Genomic DNA, 14,545 nt, shown 5'->3' with positions numbered 1-14,545 from the left:
TATAAATGAAATGTCGGCAGCAGATGTTTGCATCCTTTTTGTTGGAAAGCGGGACAAGGACACGAGCTGAATGGGGTTTGGTTTTTCGGTGGGCAAAAGTTCATTTGGAAATCGTCGAGCTCCGGCTACGGTCGAAGGAAAGCTAATTATGCTGCCATTGTTTTCTTACTTGTAACGCAGGCAGGAACGCAAAGAATGTACTCGAAAGCAAAGGTGCCTTTCAAAGGCACTGCACAGTAGTGTATTGTTAGTCGAGTGTCCCTAAAATATTGCAAATGTATGATAATGTTCGTTTAGAGAATTCCACCCATTTCGAGTGTGAAATGTCCCATGTGTTGTTCTTAATGTCTTTTTTTTGATAATATTTTTGAACCATATCTTTTTACAGCCATAGTAGGGTGAGTAGAGAGTGGGGTGGACAGTTGTTAGAATGTAGGGAGGAATTTAAACAAAACGCCTAAATATGCACCAGTCTACGGATGTTAATGTAAGCGGCTATTTTAGGACTTGTGAATAAGTTTGAGTTTGGCTTCATTTTGCTTTCTTTTTCTCACAGATAGTGTTTTTTACGTTTTAAATAACAACATTCACGTCTCGATGACAGTTCGTCATTTTATTCTATATCACTAACGCACTCGGCTATCTAATTACACGTTAGGCTGGGTAATTTGACAATGACCTTATGCAAATCCATCCAACTGACCACTCCCACAAAGGGGGACAAAACGGTTGTTTTACTCTTTTTCGTGCTTTTCCGTCAACTGTTGGTGTGAAGAACGTGCGGACGAGGGGACATATAATTTTCAAACATTCCAAAACAACTGGGTACGTTTTGGCGCGGCGAATCATTCATTTCCATCTAATAAATAATGAATTCAAAGTGTATATCCGGTGCAGTGTTGTGATTGACGATTGACGGCAGCGTCGGCCGGCCGCCTTCTCATGCAGCAATCATTCACACTCGGGGCGGTGCTTGGCTATCCCTTGAATAGTCATCAGGTCGGACGGTCGGTTCATTTTTATTTCATGCGGAATTTGTTAGTGTAGTTTTTGTTTAGTATTGTTGTGAAATATTTATTTTTTAATTAAACCGTCCAAACACGGACAGTATGTTAAATGAGAGAGCCATTAGCATATGTTTCCATTCGCAATGCACACAACAGACGGCGATTATTAAATAAGGAGCCACAATGTCGTTTCACAGTGAAGGTTGTCAACAAAAAGTGAGAAACATTAATGTTTGTAATGTTTTGTACCACACAATGTTTTGTACAGTTAATTTCTATCAAAGGTAGTGTTCAATAGCTAAACAGAAATAAAAAAAAACTACATCAAAACCGTGTAATTATATCCAATAAATATTGCGTTTTACACATTTTCTTTGATGTATATCGTTAGACAAAACACCATACCACTCTGTTCATAACAGCCACAGAAAATGCGGCCCGTGGAAGTCCAATAAAGCACAAACAACCCGTCGCCGTCCCCCATTTGTTGCGCGATAATTGATTGATCGAATGCACGGGCGAAGCGAGGACCGTTACCGTTAACAGCCCTGACAGTTACGAACGCATCTGATGCACTTCAATATAGGATGCGATAAAAAAGAGGGCAAAATATACACACACAAAAAAAAGGCAAATAAATATATTACAGGATATTGCTTTGAGCTACGGTACGAAATGATAAATGCATCGAGCGCATTGATGGGCAGAGATTTATTGACGGTTGTTTACTTCCCTGCACCGCGGTTGGGTTGTGGTGTCCCCCGAAGCATTCTTACTCATCGAAACTCTGCAAGCCCTTCCCGAGGTCCACTGCGGTATGGAAGGAAATACCACACCATCATCATTCGGACGGCGCGCGGTGGATGAATACCGCCCTGTAACTGGGTCAATGTGAAAAGCCATTTTTGTCCATTTTCTAATGGAAAGAATCAACCCTCAACTCGTCCATCCAAAGCTGGGCGTTCGGGGCAATGTGAAACGAATTATTTATGTTTTTTTTTACTGCATCACACAACCCCACACAAGCGGTGCGTGTGTGCGAGGTGCACCATGGTCGGTTGATCGGTTGGTCGGTTTTCGGAAAGCAGGGAATTAAATTGCCATTGACACGTTCGGCGGTTGTGAATAAATTACTGGCACATGTCAAGTTGCTGTTCGCTATTTCCTTCTTCTTCCTCCTACTTCTCTACCTCTTGTTTGTTGGATCCTCTAATGGACCAATTCAGTTTTTCAGTATCCACCGGGCACCATGGGGGACGACAGCACGAAACCATGTGCACATTAAGTTTGGTTTCATCGTAATCTCCCCTTCTGCGGTACGTGTGTGTGTGTGTGTTTGATGTGTGCGATGCATTTGCCGGTTCCGGTGCCGGTTCAATGTCCCTAGGTAAAGTGCCAGCGGGCCGCCACTTATTTGCATTGATGGGTTTTGAAACAGTAACATGGAAGGAACGCAAATGTGGGAGTAGTTTAAAGTGATGAAGGTGAGAGGAAGAGTTTTTTTTGTTGGTTCTTCTGCTAAATTTACGCAAAAAATGGCTCATTTGGTGGCAGTCAACACAAGCCTGACGGATGTAGCTAAATTTAATTTATTTCCCACCATGAAATGTGAAACGCTCGAAGGCGATTGTCATTGCTGGCTGAAGAGCGAGACTGGGCATAATGCGAATAAATTGAATTAATTTTATCGCATTTTATGTGCCCTCTTGTTTGTCTATGGCGCCTCTTTCATTTCATGCAATTATATCGCATATGCATGGCAATATATGCAGGAACGTTGTCACACCGCTTAAAGTTCAAGTGTTGTCTGGAAACTGAAACTAGCGCAAACGCTTGCGTCAATCGTTTATCATAGCGAAGCATAGCGGCGTGTAACATCGTGCACCAAATCATATAAATGTGTTAAAAGCCATGGCCGTCGGGAGATGGGACGTTTGGAATCTTTCGCTTAGGAAGGCCGGAGCCGGCGATATACAGCGCCCACCGTTGGGGTGTCAGCTTTAAACACCACACCTCCAACCCCTACACACCCAGCACACTACTAGCAACATCATCGTAAAGCGTAAATGGAGCATGAAATGTAAAATAATTTGCTAAACGAATTACTCACGTTCAGTTGGGCGCACACACAGACGAAACAGCGGTTCGCTCCAGTACGCCGGTCCGTCCCTCGGTTGGCTTGATGTGTGTATCTGGTCGCACTCAGTCCAGTCCACTCAACCGACCATCCAAACGTTCCGACCGATTTGACCAGCTCACAGCCGCGCGTTTGTCGTTTGCCGGTCAGGCACGGCACGGGATGGACCCACGGCACGGTCGCACAGTGGCGTGAAAACGGTCCGTTGCGACAACACAGACATCCACATGCCACAGACACATTACGCAAGCCGTGAAGTGTATCGAATGAAACGTTCAAGCGGAAGCACACGCACATTATCACCGTTCGATGGATGGGCTGCTCTGTACGGATTTGTACGCCGCCGAGTCGGTTAATGATGGGTTTTTGCAGGCTGACGCTGGTTTTCACTGACCACCGGGGACATTACCCATTGGGGCCCGCCGCCGCCGCCGCCGCCGCCGATGACCTTCGCGGATTGTGCGCTGAGGAAACAAATGAAAGCGAAAACGTGAAAATGGGCAATGTTGCAAACCACGAAATAAAAGTGGGTCAATTAGAAACCTTGAAATAACGGCGCAGAATTATGCTGAACTGAACTGAGCAGCGTATCGCTCAGCTCCAGCCAGATAGCTTATACAACTAAACTAGCGAAAAATAACCAATAAACGGAAGGAAGTCTATTGTTGCTCAAACTATTAACAGCTTCAAAGAAGTGTTACATGTCATCATGGCGGCCACAAGAGAGAATGGGAGAACTCGACATATTTCATTGGTTTGCTTTATCTCAATTGTTACTAACATTTACATAGCTGCATTTTATGGTTTGCTTAGAGTTGGAAAATAGTAATTATTGAGTAAAGATGTAACACTTCTACACCATCCACCTGCCTGTGTAGTTGTTTGTATTGGGTTGTTTTTGCTCAAAAATCGCTCTAATGTATCGCAATACTTTTTACTTCCACGCGTTTTCGCCACTACGGGTACATATGCTCTGCCCAGTGCCAACTTCTTCCTTTTAGCTTAGCGTTGTTATCGAATAAAATCGCCAATTGCATGCCTAATACTACATCACTATAGCTAATCTTTTTTTTACCATTATTCCTTTACAATTCCGTTGCGGTACGTGATGAGAAGGTACATGGTTAATTGTACATCTCTCTTCGATTGCGCGAACCTACTCCTCGCATCGGTACACCGTGCTATGCGCTGCTTACCAATAACGCAATACTTTACTATCGAGAGTTATTTGTTCCAGCATTGTTTGTTTGTTTGTGTTTTTTTTGTTATCGGTTATAATATTCTTTGCTTTCTCAATCTTTACAAACGATCTAAACGTGTGTTCTCTTTCTTCAATAGGCTGTCACACAAGGATTGAGGATAAAAATATGTGCTAGAAATCGGTCAATCCGGTGTTTGTTATTAAAGAGGTAAATTCTTCTTAAAAGTATCGAAAAATCTTGGAAATTCTTCAATAGTCTCTCTCGATTGCGATATAAAAATATGTTTATAACAAATAAAATCACTTCCCTATCGTATTGATGATTTCCACTATCAAATCTCTCTACTACTACTACTACTGCTGCTGCCACCGTTCCTTCATCGCGTTGTAATTTTACCACCCGCCTTCGCTTTTTCGTATCAATCGGCCGTGGAAAGCTATTGACTCAATAATTGCAACCACTAATGGAATCTAGTGTTACTCTCGCTTTGCGCTTCGCACTCCAAAACTAAAAAACCACATTCGTGCATTGTGTAAAAAATCGTGGACCCGTTTGTTAGTTGGTGTACGACGTGGTGTGGTGTATGAGTAACAGAGGGAGATTAACGCTACGGGAGGGGGGGGGGGGGGGGGAAACATGGTATTTCGAATTTCGAAAGACGGTTTTGCGGGTTGGGAGGCTACTATCTTGCGTGCAAGTACGAGTAAACTTTGTCGTAAATGTTAACAATAGTGTGCACCACCGTTTATATCATGTTTGTTTAGTTTTGCTTTGTTGTTGTGTTGCTGTGCCATCATATACGGCATTTGCACACATTATCACGTAAGGGGAGGTTGGAAGGCTACGAATGGGTGCGCGTTATAGATGGACTAATTAAATTGACCTTTCTGTATGTTTTTTGTTGTTGTTTTGTTTATATTATGTCGTGTGCATTTGTTTGCAAACACGCGAACACGACAACGCATTCCATTCTAGAGGGTGTGGTGTGTTGGTGATTTAGATACTTGCACGGTACTATCGTAAAGAGAACACTTCCTTTCCATGGGATAATGTTTGTAAAACCTTTGTTGATTCGAGAACGCTTACCTAACTCTGCCACATATACCTGACTACGCGATACCTTAAAAGTGACGCTCAACTTTTAACAGTTCCGGCTCATTGACTTTTCCTGCCATCATGCCTCGGTTTTATAGATAAATATAGTGTTTCCTTTAGCTGACTATTGGTTGTCTTCATTCAGTATACATATAGATATGTATGTATATAAAACAGAAACAATTTCCTATGCTGATTCTTAAAACTTTTCTGTTAGTATCATCTTGGTCCATTGGGTTCTAGTATCAATCGTAACGATCATCTATCTGGTGATCCTTTTTGTTATCATCTTTCACTTTGAAACTCGTCGCTTGGTTGGGGCTTCGACTACGAAACCACTGCACGGACAAGCACGCTACCCTGCAACGTTATGTATGTATGCTCTGGGGAATATGTATCTTGCTGCAAGTTTTTAACACGATTTATAAGATTTTATCTATCTACGATTAAACCCACATCATACCGATCAGCTGGCCTGTGCCGGGACAACACAATCGAAGTAATAAAATACTTGTATTAACAAAAGCACTCTTGCGCGTGAGAGTGTAAAGATTCAAGAACTGTGTACAATCTGTTTCGACGTACTCTGCGGAGTGTTTGGTAGAGTGGGGGATTATTAACAGGTCGCGCATACACCGCGGTCGGTGAAAATGCTAACGATCGCACTATGTCAGGGGGCTTAACAAACTAATACAAATGCATACAAACTATCCTTGCGTATCGCTTAATGGACTGCATCGATGTCCCTTTGGGCGCGGGATATTTTCAGCTTGTCCTTCGGTGTGTTGTTCTCACCCGATTCCAGCGCAAACATTTTCATCTTCTCTTTGAATGACAGCTTTTCTGGTACGGCGTCGGATTTCTGCTTCTGCTGCTGCTCCGCTAACCGGCGCGTACGAGGATCGCTGAAATTGGTGAAGAAAATTGTTGTTACCAAACCTGTATACAACCTGTTTTCTTTTAATTGTCCCTTACCGATAAACTTCCTGTGCACCAATTACTCCAGGCGTCGCCTGAATTTGCATGTTCCAGTTTTCTGCGTCCGGTGTAGTGGGCGTGTGCAGCATTGCCGGCATAGTTTCGTCGATAAAACGCTGTAGGAATGGAAAAGCATCGAGAGAAAAATGAGCTTTTATCCAAGCTTCTAACCAATCGTCGATTCTAATGGACAGTGGCGCCATCTTTTGGTCGTGCCGCGAATCGTACGAAGTTCGTGTACTTACGTCAGGATCCGGTCGTTCCATGATGGTACCGAGCTCTCCGCTTCCACCGGTCGACTCGTTGCCGATGCTGCCACCAATCAAATGTCCCGCCTGCGTATAGCCGGCGGGCCCAGCAGCCATCATCGGAGTCGAGGGGCTATTGTTGTTACCAGCGTCCTCGTCGTGGAACGATACCCGTTTGTTGTCCTTGTACATGCTGTTGGTCAGCACCGAGGAGCTACCGGATGTGGCATTGTTGACACCACCCATCGGCGATGGTTGATTGCCGAGCGGATTATTGTTCGGAGCTGTCATCAGCAGACTGTTGTTGTTGCTATAACGTCCGCCCATGGTATTGGCATTGTTGTTCATAATATTCTGTTGCTGCTGCTGATGCAATTGCTGTTGTTGCTGCAGTTGCTGTTGTTGTTGATGCAATTGCTGTTGCTGCTGTTGCTGCTGTTGTTGCTGTTGTTGCTGATGCTGCTGCTGTTGCTGCTGCTGCAGCTCTAACGCAGGACTACCGGTGTTCGGAGCACCAAAGGACAGCTTGGCCGGACCGGTGCTTGTTCGCAGTTTCTGCTGCTGCTGCGACATGATCACATACGAGCTATTTCGTTCCGGAGGTGGTGGTGGAGGAACCGCACCATTGCCATTGTTCGCGTCGTTTGCCATCATGTACGGGTTCGACACTCCACCGTTCATCATCGCCTGTAGCTGCTGTTCGTGGCCCATCGGATGTCCATACTCGCTATTTTCACGATCTTCGCCCATCATTGCCGTCATGTTGGAGGACAAATTCATTTGGTTCATGTCGTGCACCATTTGGGACATCATCTGGTTCGCGTTGGTATTGTTGGCCGTAATTTCGCTCAAGTTTAGCTGCGAACGTGCCGCGGGGTTGGTTCCGTCGTGCGCAAAGCTGGCTGTCTTGGCGGCCCCTTTGGAAGGCGACGAAGGCGTGCTGCTGTTTGTGTTGTGTTTCAGAATACTTTTCGGCTGAATTAACGGTGGTGCGTTGCCGCTTCCCGAGCCCTGCTGTTGCTGCTGCTGCTGGAAATTGGCAATCGTTGTTGAAACGGACGGCACACTCGACGAATGCTCGCTTGAGGTGATGGAGAGCGTGTCCGGTGCAGGCGTTTTAATGTCGACCTGCTTCAACTTCGTCATCGGAGCTGTAAGGGGCCCGCCGGCGTTAGGCTGTGCCAAACGCACCACCTCCTGCACGTTGCCGTGCTCTTTCGCCCCGTAAGGTGCCATATCGTTGTCGTAGTCTTGATCTTCTTCCATCGCGCGTCGCTCGAAATCGCGCTCCAGCATGAGCGTCCGCAGCTGTTCTTCCTGCTTCGGTGTACGCTGCGGCAACGATTGCAGCTCGCCAATCTGCTGATCCCGCCAGGCGCGCACGTGCTCGCGACGCAGCTCGCTTTCCTTTTCCTTCTCTTCCCGCTCCCACGGATTGCTGCCTGCTTGGGGCAGGTTTTTGCTTTGTGATGGCATCGTTGGGTAGAATCCCACCTTCGGTGGTTCCGCGCTGCTGTACGCATTGTTGCTGTTGAGCTGTGGCGGTGCTCCACTGCCCGGCTTGAACAGCGGGTGAGTTGATACAGGAGGAAGTGGAGGTTGATCGTCCTGCGTTCGCATTGGTTTCGGTGCCGTTGACGGAGGCATCGTTGCATTTGATCCCTGTTGCTGTTGCTGCTGCTGCTGCTGCTGTTGAGGAGGCTTGTTTGATGATGTAGCAGTGTTGTAGGCAACCGGCTGCTGTTGCTGTTGCTGGCGACGTTTGATCAGCTCATTCATTTCGGCCAGCTTTGCTTGCCCGCGCAGCAACGATGAATGATGCTGCGCACCGAGCGGTTGCTGGCCGTCGTGCGGATACATCTGAGGCGAAAGCATTGGGCTACCGTTCGCACTGCCGTGGTAGTTGTAGCTGCCTGCCGGGCTGCCCGGACCGCCCGGAATCACGTTTACGTTTTGCATGCTCTGGCTAGCCGAAATGACGCCGGGTGCCGGATAGTTGCCACCGGCACCGCTACCGCCCGCCACCGAATGGGCAATGTTGGGCATCGATGGTGCCATCATTTGATTCATGCGCAGACTCTGTTGGGCCTGCACGTCACGCATAAAGCCGTTAACGTTTCCACCGTTGCCGGCACCTCCCGGGGGCATAGCTGGCTGTTTTCCACCCATGGTCGATGCCAGTCGGCTGTTCATTGTGTTCATATTACCCTGCTGCTGCTGCTGCTGCTGCGATATGTTTGTTAGATTACCGTTATTACTATTATTAGGCTGCTGCTGATTAGGCATCGTATAAGACATGGTGTTTTGTGTTGTCAGTAACAAATTGCTAGGATTGGCATTGCTACCGCTATTATTGCTATTAAAATAGGCAGACGCTGGACGGTTTAGCATTGGGTGCTGTTGGTGCTGCTGCTGCTGTTGCTGCTGGAGCTGGTGTTGGTGTTGATGTTGCAGCATTTGCTGCTGTTGCTGATGAGCGGTGCTAGAAGCTCCGGGGGAATTAAGAGATGTTTGCAGGGGCATGGGAGGTCTAGAAGCAAACGAAACAAGAGCATACCAACACATACACATAAACTAATTGTCATCTAATATGCCGCTTAATTTCATACGTACCGTTCGCCAAGGTTTGGATGGCTTTGATTTTGGGCTCTATATACGCTAAGGTTTTGATAGAATCCTTGATCTTGACTGCTGCCTGCTGTACCGATCGCACCAGCACTTCCTCCTCCGACACCACCACCTCCGGCAAGGTTATGTATGCTACGAGATTTATTCGCGGAAGAACCTAATGGAGCGAAACGAGTAACAGAGCAAATAATGTTTACTGTAGGTGCTAGGTGGCACAGACACCGCACATGCGCTCCATTTCGTTACTTACCAATATTGCCCACATGGTGCAACGCTGGAACGGATTTGCTATTTAATAACTGCTGTCCGGCGGATGATGCTGGCATTGGTGGCTTACTGATGTCGCCACTGCTCGTACCGACCCGCGTCATGTCCCGTTCGGACATTCGTCGACCACCTGCATGAGCGAGTAATATAATAAAATCGATCGTTAGTACAAGCCGTACCGACAGAACACGCTCAGTGTATGCATTAAAATAAAATTCCAAGATCGAAATAAATTTGTAAGAAAACATAATGTGATGTGCAATTATACAATTGTTTACAAAACGGTTGTTTTTCGGTTGATATTTTTCAATTATTATCGGCAACTTTTCAAGCAGTTGAAGGCATGCAACAGAACATTATGGAATCACATTAACTGTCTCTTACAGTCGGGGAAATTATCAAGGCAAATACAAATAATGAACAGCTCATCAAAATTATGTTTACTTCAACAATTTACCGCCCAAATCAACTACAAAATAATTTGTGTATTAATAGTAAGAAAATTAAATAAAAAGGTTTTCAGCTTTTTATCAGCGTGGCGCGTTCGGAACTTTGTAACCAGTCCATCAAATGACTGGTCCTACGGGGTAACAAAAAGGCATTAGGCATTATAATAGAGGTGAAAGATGTGAAAGAAAAAAGAGTTTGGCGAACACTAAACTAAAAATTCATAAAAGTATCAACGAATAATTCAGTCCAGAACAACCAACTGAGCTAGAAACTGTTGTGCGTCGCGTAGCCTAGTTCCGTTATCGCGGATAGTACAATATTTAACGTAAATGTAACTACGATGCTGCGATGAGTATACGCAATGTAGAAAAAAAGTGAAGCACGGCGTGTGGTGTAGCTTTTCGCGAGAAAAGCTTGCTCTGTGTGCTGTGGTTTTGCTTTTTCTGCTCCAAGCCAGCAAACAACAGATGTGGTGGTAGAAAACGTTTGAAAAGAGTGGTGCACAAAATTACATTCCGGTCAACTATCTTCCTCGTTTGCGGTCGGCGGCATGCTTTCACTGTCGGATGCGTCGCCCAGCTTATTGTTGATCTGCTTCAGCAGTCGCAGAATGTTGTGCTGCTTTTTGAGTTGACGCGGAGTTTGACGTATGCTGCTCAAGTCCGGACAGCTGGTACGATGATGCTGTTGCTGCTCAACCGGGGGCGAATTTCTACCGTACAGGAAGCTCAATGTCACCTTTTGATTTTCGATGTTTTTACAGCTTGGATGACACTTTTTAACCTTTCGTAGCAGAAACCCGGAAGGCAGTGTGTGTGGATGGAGTCCGTGGTAGGCGGCGTGCAGGTCGCTTGAGTTAGGTGAGGCTTTAGTTGCAGTTCGCTTGCAGCCGTACGGATTGTTCCCACTGTCCAAGCGTTCGAACGAAAGCTCACAGTGCTCCTCAACGTTATTGTTTCCATCTCCCTCGGGAGGATCGTTCAATAGTGTGTCACAGGACTGGGAGCGCCTGAAGGACGACACAGGAGCTAGATGTAATTCTTCACTATCGGAGCCGAATTTACTCCACAGCTGTAATTGATTCATAATCTGCCGTTCTTCATCCTTTGATAGATGATTTGCTGTGATGTCATCCGGACAGTTCACCGGCTCGATGATTTCATACTTTCGAACGTGTCGCGCGGGCGAGTCAGTGCAATCATGCGGTTTGGCATATTTCTTGATGGGATTGTTATTCGTATCCTTCAGAGAATCGTAAAACTTTGTCAACGCCTTTACCTTGCCCTGCCCAAATTTGATCGTCCCGTCGGGATGAGAAGTGTTCATCTCTTCGGGTGCGGTTCCAAAACATGATGATGTCGTTTCAGGTGGTTTGCTTACTGAAAAGGGTATGATTTATGAGTGAAATATACATAAATGGAGTATGCATTGCTTTTTTTCTTCGGCTCAGGCCAACGCAAGAGCATTGCACACAGGTGGTAAGAGTGTAATGGGAATTGAAGAGTAACGAACAGACACATACACACACACACATTCACAACGCAATATATATGCTCACATTCACACGTAGAAGGAGTTATGCGAAGTGTGTAATCAATGTGTGAAGGCAGCGTATGGGATGCGCACATTTGAAGTACAATAGACATTAATGCAGTGTACAGACCAATTTGATTGGTTCCCTTGGGTGATGGATAACAGAATGCAATAAAATTATAAGCAGGGAGCGCACATATTGCGACACCGATGGGAAGGGCTGCATATTCAATGTAGTACGGTCATGCGAAGTATGTCCTCATCAAACATGTCAGATTAATGCTGTGGGGGGATGATGTCGTTAGCACTGCATACACCATATATGCTTGTGTAAGAAAATTGATTTTGTTCTCAGGCCAATGCTTTCGTACACGCGCATGACATATCGTTTTGTTCAGATTAATCAACATATTTAAATATTTAATAGATACAGCATGCAACATAATCGATACAAAGTAGCAGAGTCGTGACATTCTGGGAGAAAAGATATGCGCAAGTATGCATGGAAGTGTGAGAACTTGTTTTACCTATGCACACACCATAAGACAACAACGTATGAAAATGCTTATAACATTAAGGAAAAATTGTGAAGCTCATAATGCAGATAGAAAACGAACGAATTTGGAAGTGGATGAAATATTGAATGGAAAACATTGTTTCGAAGTTTCCACGGAAAGTACAATAACAACAATATAAACGGTAACAATCAAATTGAACAAGAAATAACATAGCAAATGCAAACAGAGAGTGTGGTAAACTGGGTGCAAAAATGGTTTAAACAAATGGCCACCAACACAAAATTCCCTGTTTGGCGACTCACTTACTCAGAGGCAAAGCAGAACGGAAGTGGTGGAGCCCGATGGTCGGGGACGAGTTTTAAGCCGAGTGGATACGTCGTGTACGTGACACGATTGGATAAGCGAAAGATCCTATTTTGTCACGCCGTTTTTACCGTGCAACGAAAACATTTGCTTTTTTTCTGTTCGAATGCAGAAAACCAACATATAGAACAATAGGAGGTGCGCGCGTGGCACAAAAAAAAAAAAACAACTCTCGCCCGTTTGCGGAACGGACGCACGCTGGCCGACCGAACACAGAGAGCGGCACCATCGCACATGCTTGAGATACGTGTATTCGAGTGGAGTGGAAAATTCAGTATCGAACGCCCGAACAGTTGGTGGATCATTCCTCTCGCTTAACGGAGCATGTTTCGAAAGAAATGAACAAGCTGTCTCGCCGTACCTTTCGCACCGCCTTGCCCCGTATGGTGAAGATGATGATGGTGAGGATGATGGTGGTGATGAGGGTCGTTGTTGCCGGGGTCGCCGTTGCTATCGTTGTGCTCTACTGGCGCAACAAACGCCGCGTCGGCTTTGAGCAATTGAATGTTTCGCAATAGATTACAGTGATCGTTATCCAGCGTGGCACTAGGTGCGTAATTGCTATCGGTTGGAAAATGAGCTCCCGTTCGGTTATCTACCAGCCTGCCATCACCGTTACTGCCGCTTTTGCGCGGCTCTTGCTCCGAGGGCGTACCCACACCCTGGGGATACACGCTGGTGGTAGTAGTTTCGTCATCGCTATCTAATTTAATATGTCGTTGTCGTCTGTCGACGCTATTGCTGCAATAGTAGTTATTATTGACATTGATATTCGCCGCCCCACTAAAGTGGCGAACGACGTAATCCCTAATTGTGTCAATTGGTCGTTCCTGCGCTCTAGACTCTCCGCCGGTGGCATTCGTCGTCCTCGCTACCGTGTTGTGCGGATCCTCGACGCTTTGGCCATTATTGTTGCTCTCCACGTCGCCAGCAATCCCATCGAATCCTTTCGCAATGCCGCCGCTACTATGCAGCGCCGGCTGGAATGACCCCACGAAGCTAGCAACTTCCGAGTGCTCCGCCGGACTATTGTCGATAAATATTTGGTTGTTGTTCAAGCGATTTGATACCCTGGAATTTGCCGGCACAGCAGCGGCAGCAGACCATGCATCAGTCTGCAAGTCGGTCGCCACATTGTTCTCGACATTGCTTTGTCCATTATTGTATTGCTTTCCTTTCGCTCTGTCGCCTTCCTCACTATCATCGTAAGGATGACGATCGTTAATTATGTCGAAACTAACCGTTTTACGACATGATGCATTGCTACCTCGCCTACTCGCTGTGTTGATCATAATGCTGGGTAAAGGCCCCCCTCCTACTGCAGTAATATTGCTGTTGACACTGTGGTTAGTAGATATGCCCGCCGTCGCAGTGCTGCTGCTGCTGCTCGGTGAATTCACCACCACCGAAGGGGTGGCGGCGGCAGTTTGCGTCGAAACGTTTACACCGCTGCTGTCGCCTGCACCCCGGCTTCTCGATCCCGGTGCATCCTCCTCGTCGGCGTCGTCCTCGTCAATGAAGGGTATGTCGTCGAGGTTCACATCCGCCACGAAGGATAGGTTCGATTCGGTCGACGGTGCCTCGATCCGTATCTCGAACACGCACGACGGTCTGCGCTCCTCGACGACTGGCGTTTCCGGCTCGGCCGTCTCTTCGATTTTTATCATCTCCCGGCTGCTGTGGCTATTGCTTCGCGAGTCGTAATCTTCGACGTAGATCGATGGTGGCGTATCGTACCGCACCGGTTTGATGCCGGTGCCGATGCGGCCAATACTGTTTAGGCTATTGCTTCTGCTTCGCTGCTGATTGTAGTAGATGCTGTTCAGGCTGTTGCTCGATCGGCAGTCCCGGTAGCGGGGATCGAAATGGATTTGCTGAAGCTGATCGTTGGACAGTATGTCTTCGTGCGACAGCGATAAGCTGTAACGCCGCTGGCTGATGTCCGGATTGGACATGCGGCGGTATGCCGCATCGTTTTGCGTCAGGTATGGGGTGGAGTAGGTATGGTTCATCATCACCGAGGACAGCGGGCGGCGCAACGATCCACGGCGCGATTGATGGCTTCCGCCACCGGATCCGTAGAAATTGAGACTCTCGTTCGAGCGCCCGAAATGATAGC

The 14,545-nt window shown here is 46.5% G+C and overlaps 1 protein-coding gene across 9 annotated transcripts in view; it reads right to left on the bottom strand.

Annotated features, from left to right (window-relative positions):
- Positions 1-3,890: 3,890 nt before the first annotated feature.
- LOC4577117 (afadin) overlaps positions 3,891-14,545 on the bottom strand; it is a 62,894-nt gene continuing 52,239 nt past the window's right edge. For all 9 annotated transcript variants that reach the window (XM_061652831.1, XM_061652836.1, XM_061652829.1 and 6 more), the window contains 5 exons: positions 9,546-9,692; positions 9,281-9,452; positions 6,665-9,197; positions 6,417-6,535; positions 3,891-6,346 (listed from right to left, as the gene is read on the bottom strand). In XM_061652831.1, coding sequence (XP_061508815.1) covers positions 6,166-6,346; positions 6,417-6,535; positions 6,665-9,197; positions 9,281-9,452; positions 9,546-9,692 — 3,152 coding nt within the window. In that variant the 3' untranslated portion in view covers positions 3,891-6,165. The remainder of the gene's footprint in view (positions 6,347-6,416; positions 6,536-6,664; positions 9,198-9,280; positions 9,453-9,545; positions 9,693-14,545) is intronic.

The sequence above is a fragment of the Anopheles gambiae genome, chromosome 2, assembly GCF_943734735.2.
Source record: "Anopheles gambiae chromosome 2, idAnoGambNW_F1_1, whole genome shotgun sequence".
NCBI classification, from domain to species: Eukaryota; Metazoa; Arthropoda; class Insecta; order Diptera; family Culicidae; genus Anopheles; species Anopheles gambiae.
The sequence above is the reverse complement of the archived record's forward strand: the minus strand, read 5'-3'. Positions and strand labels throughout refer to the sequence as shown.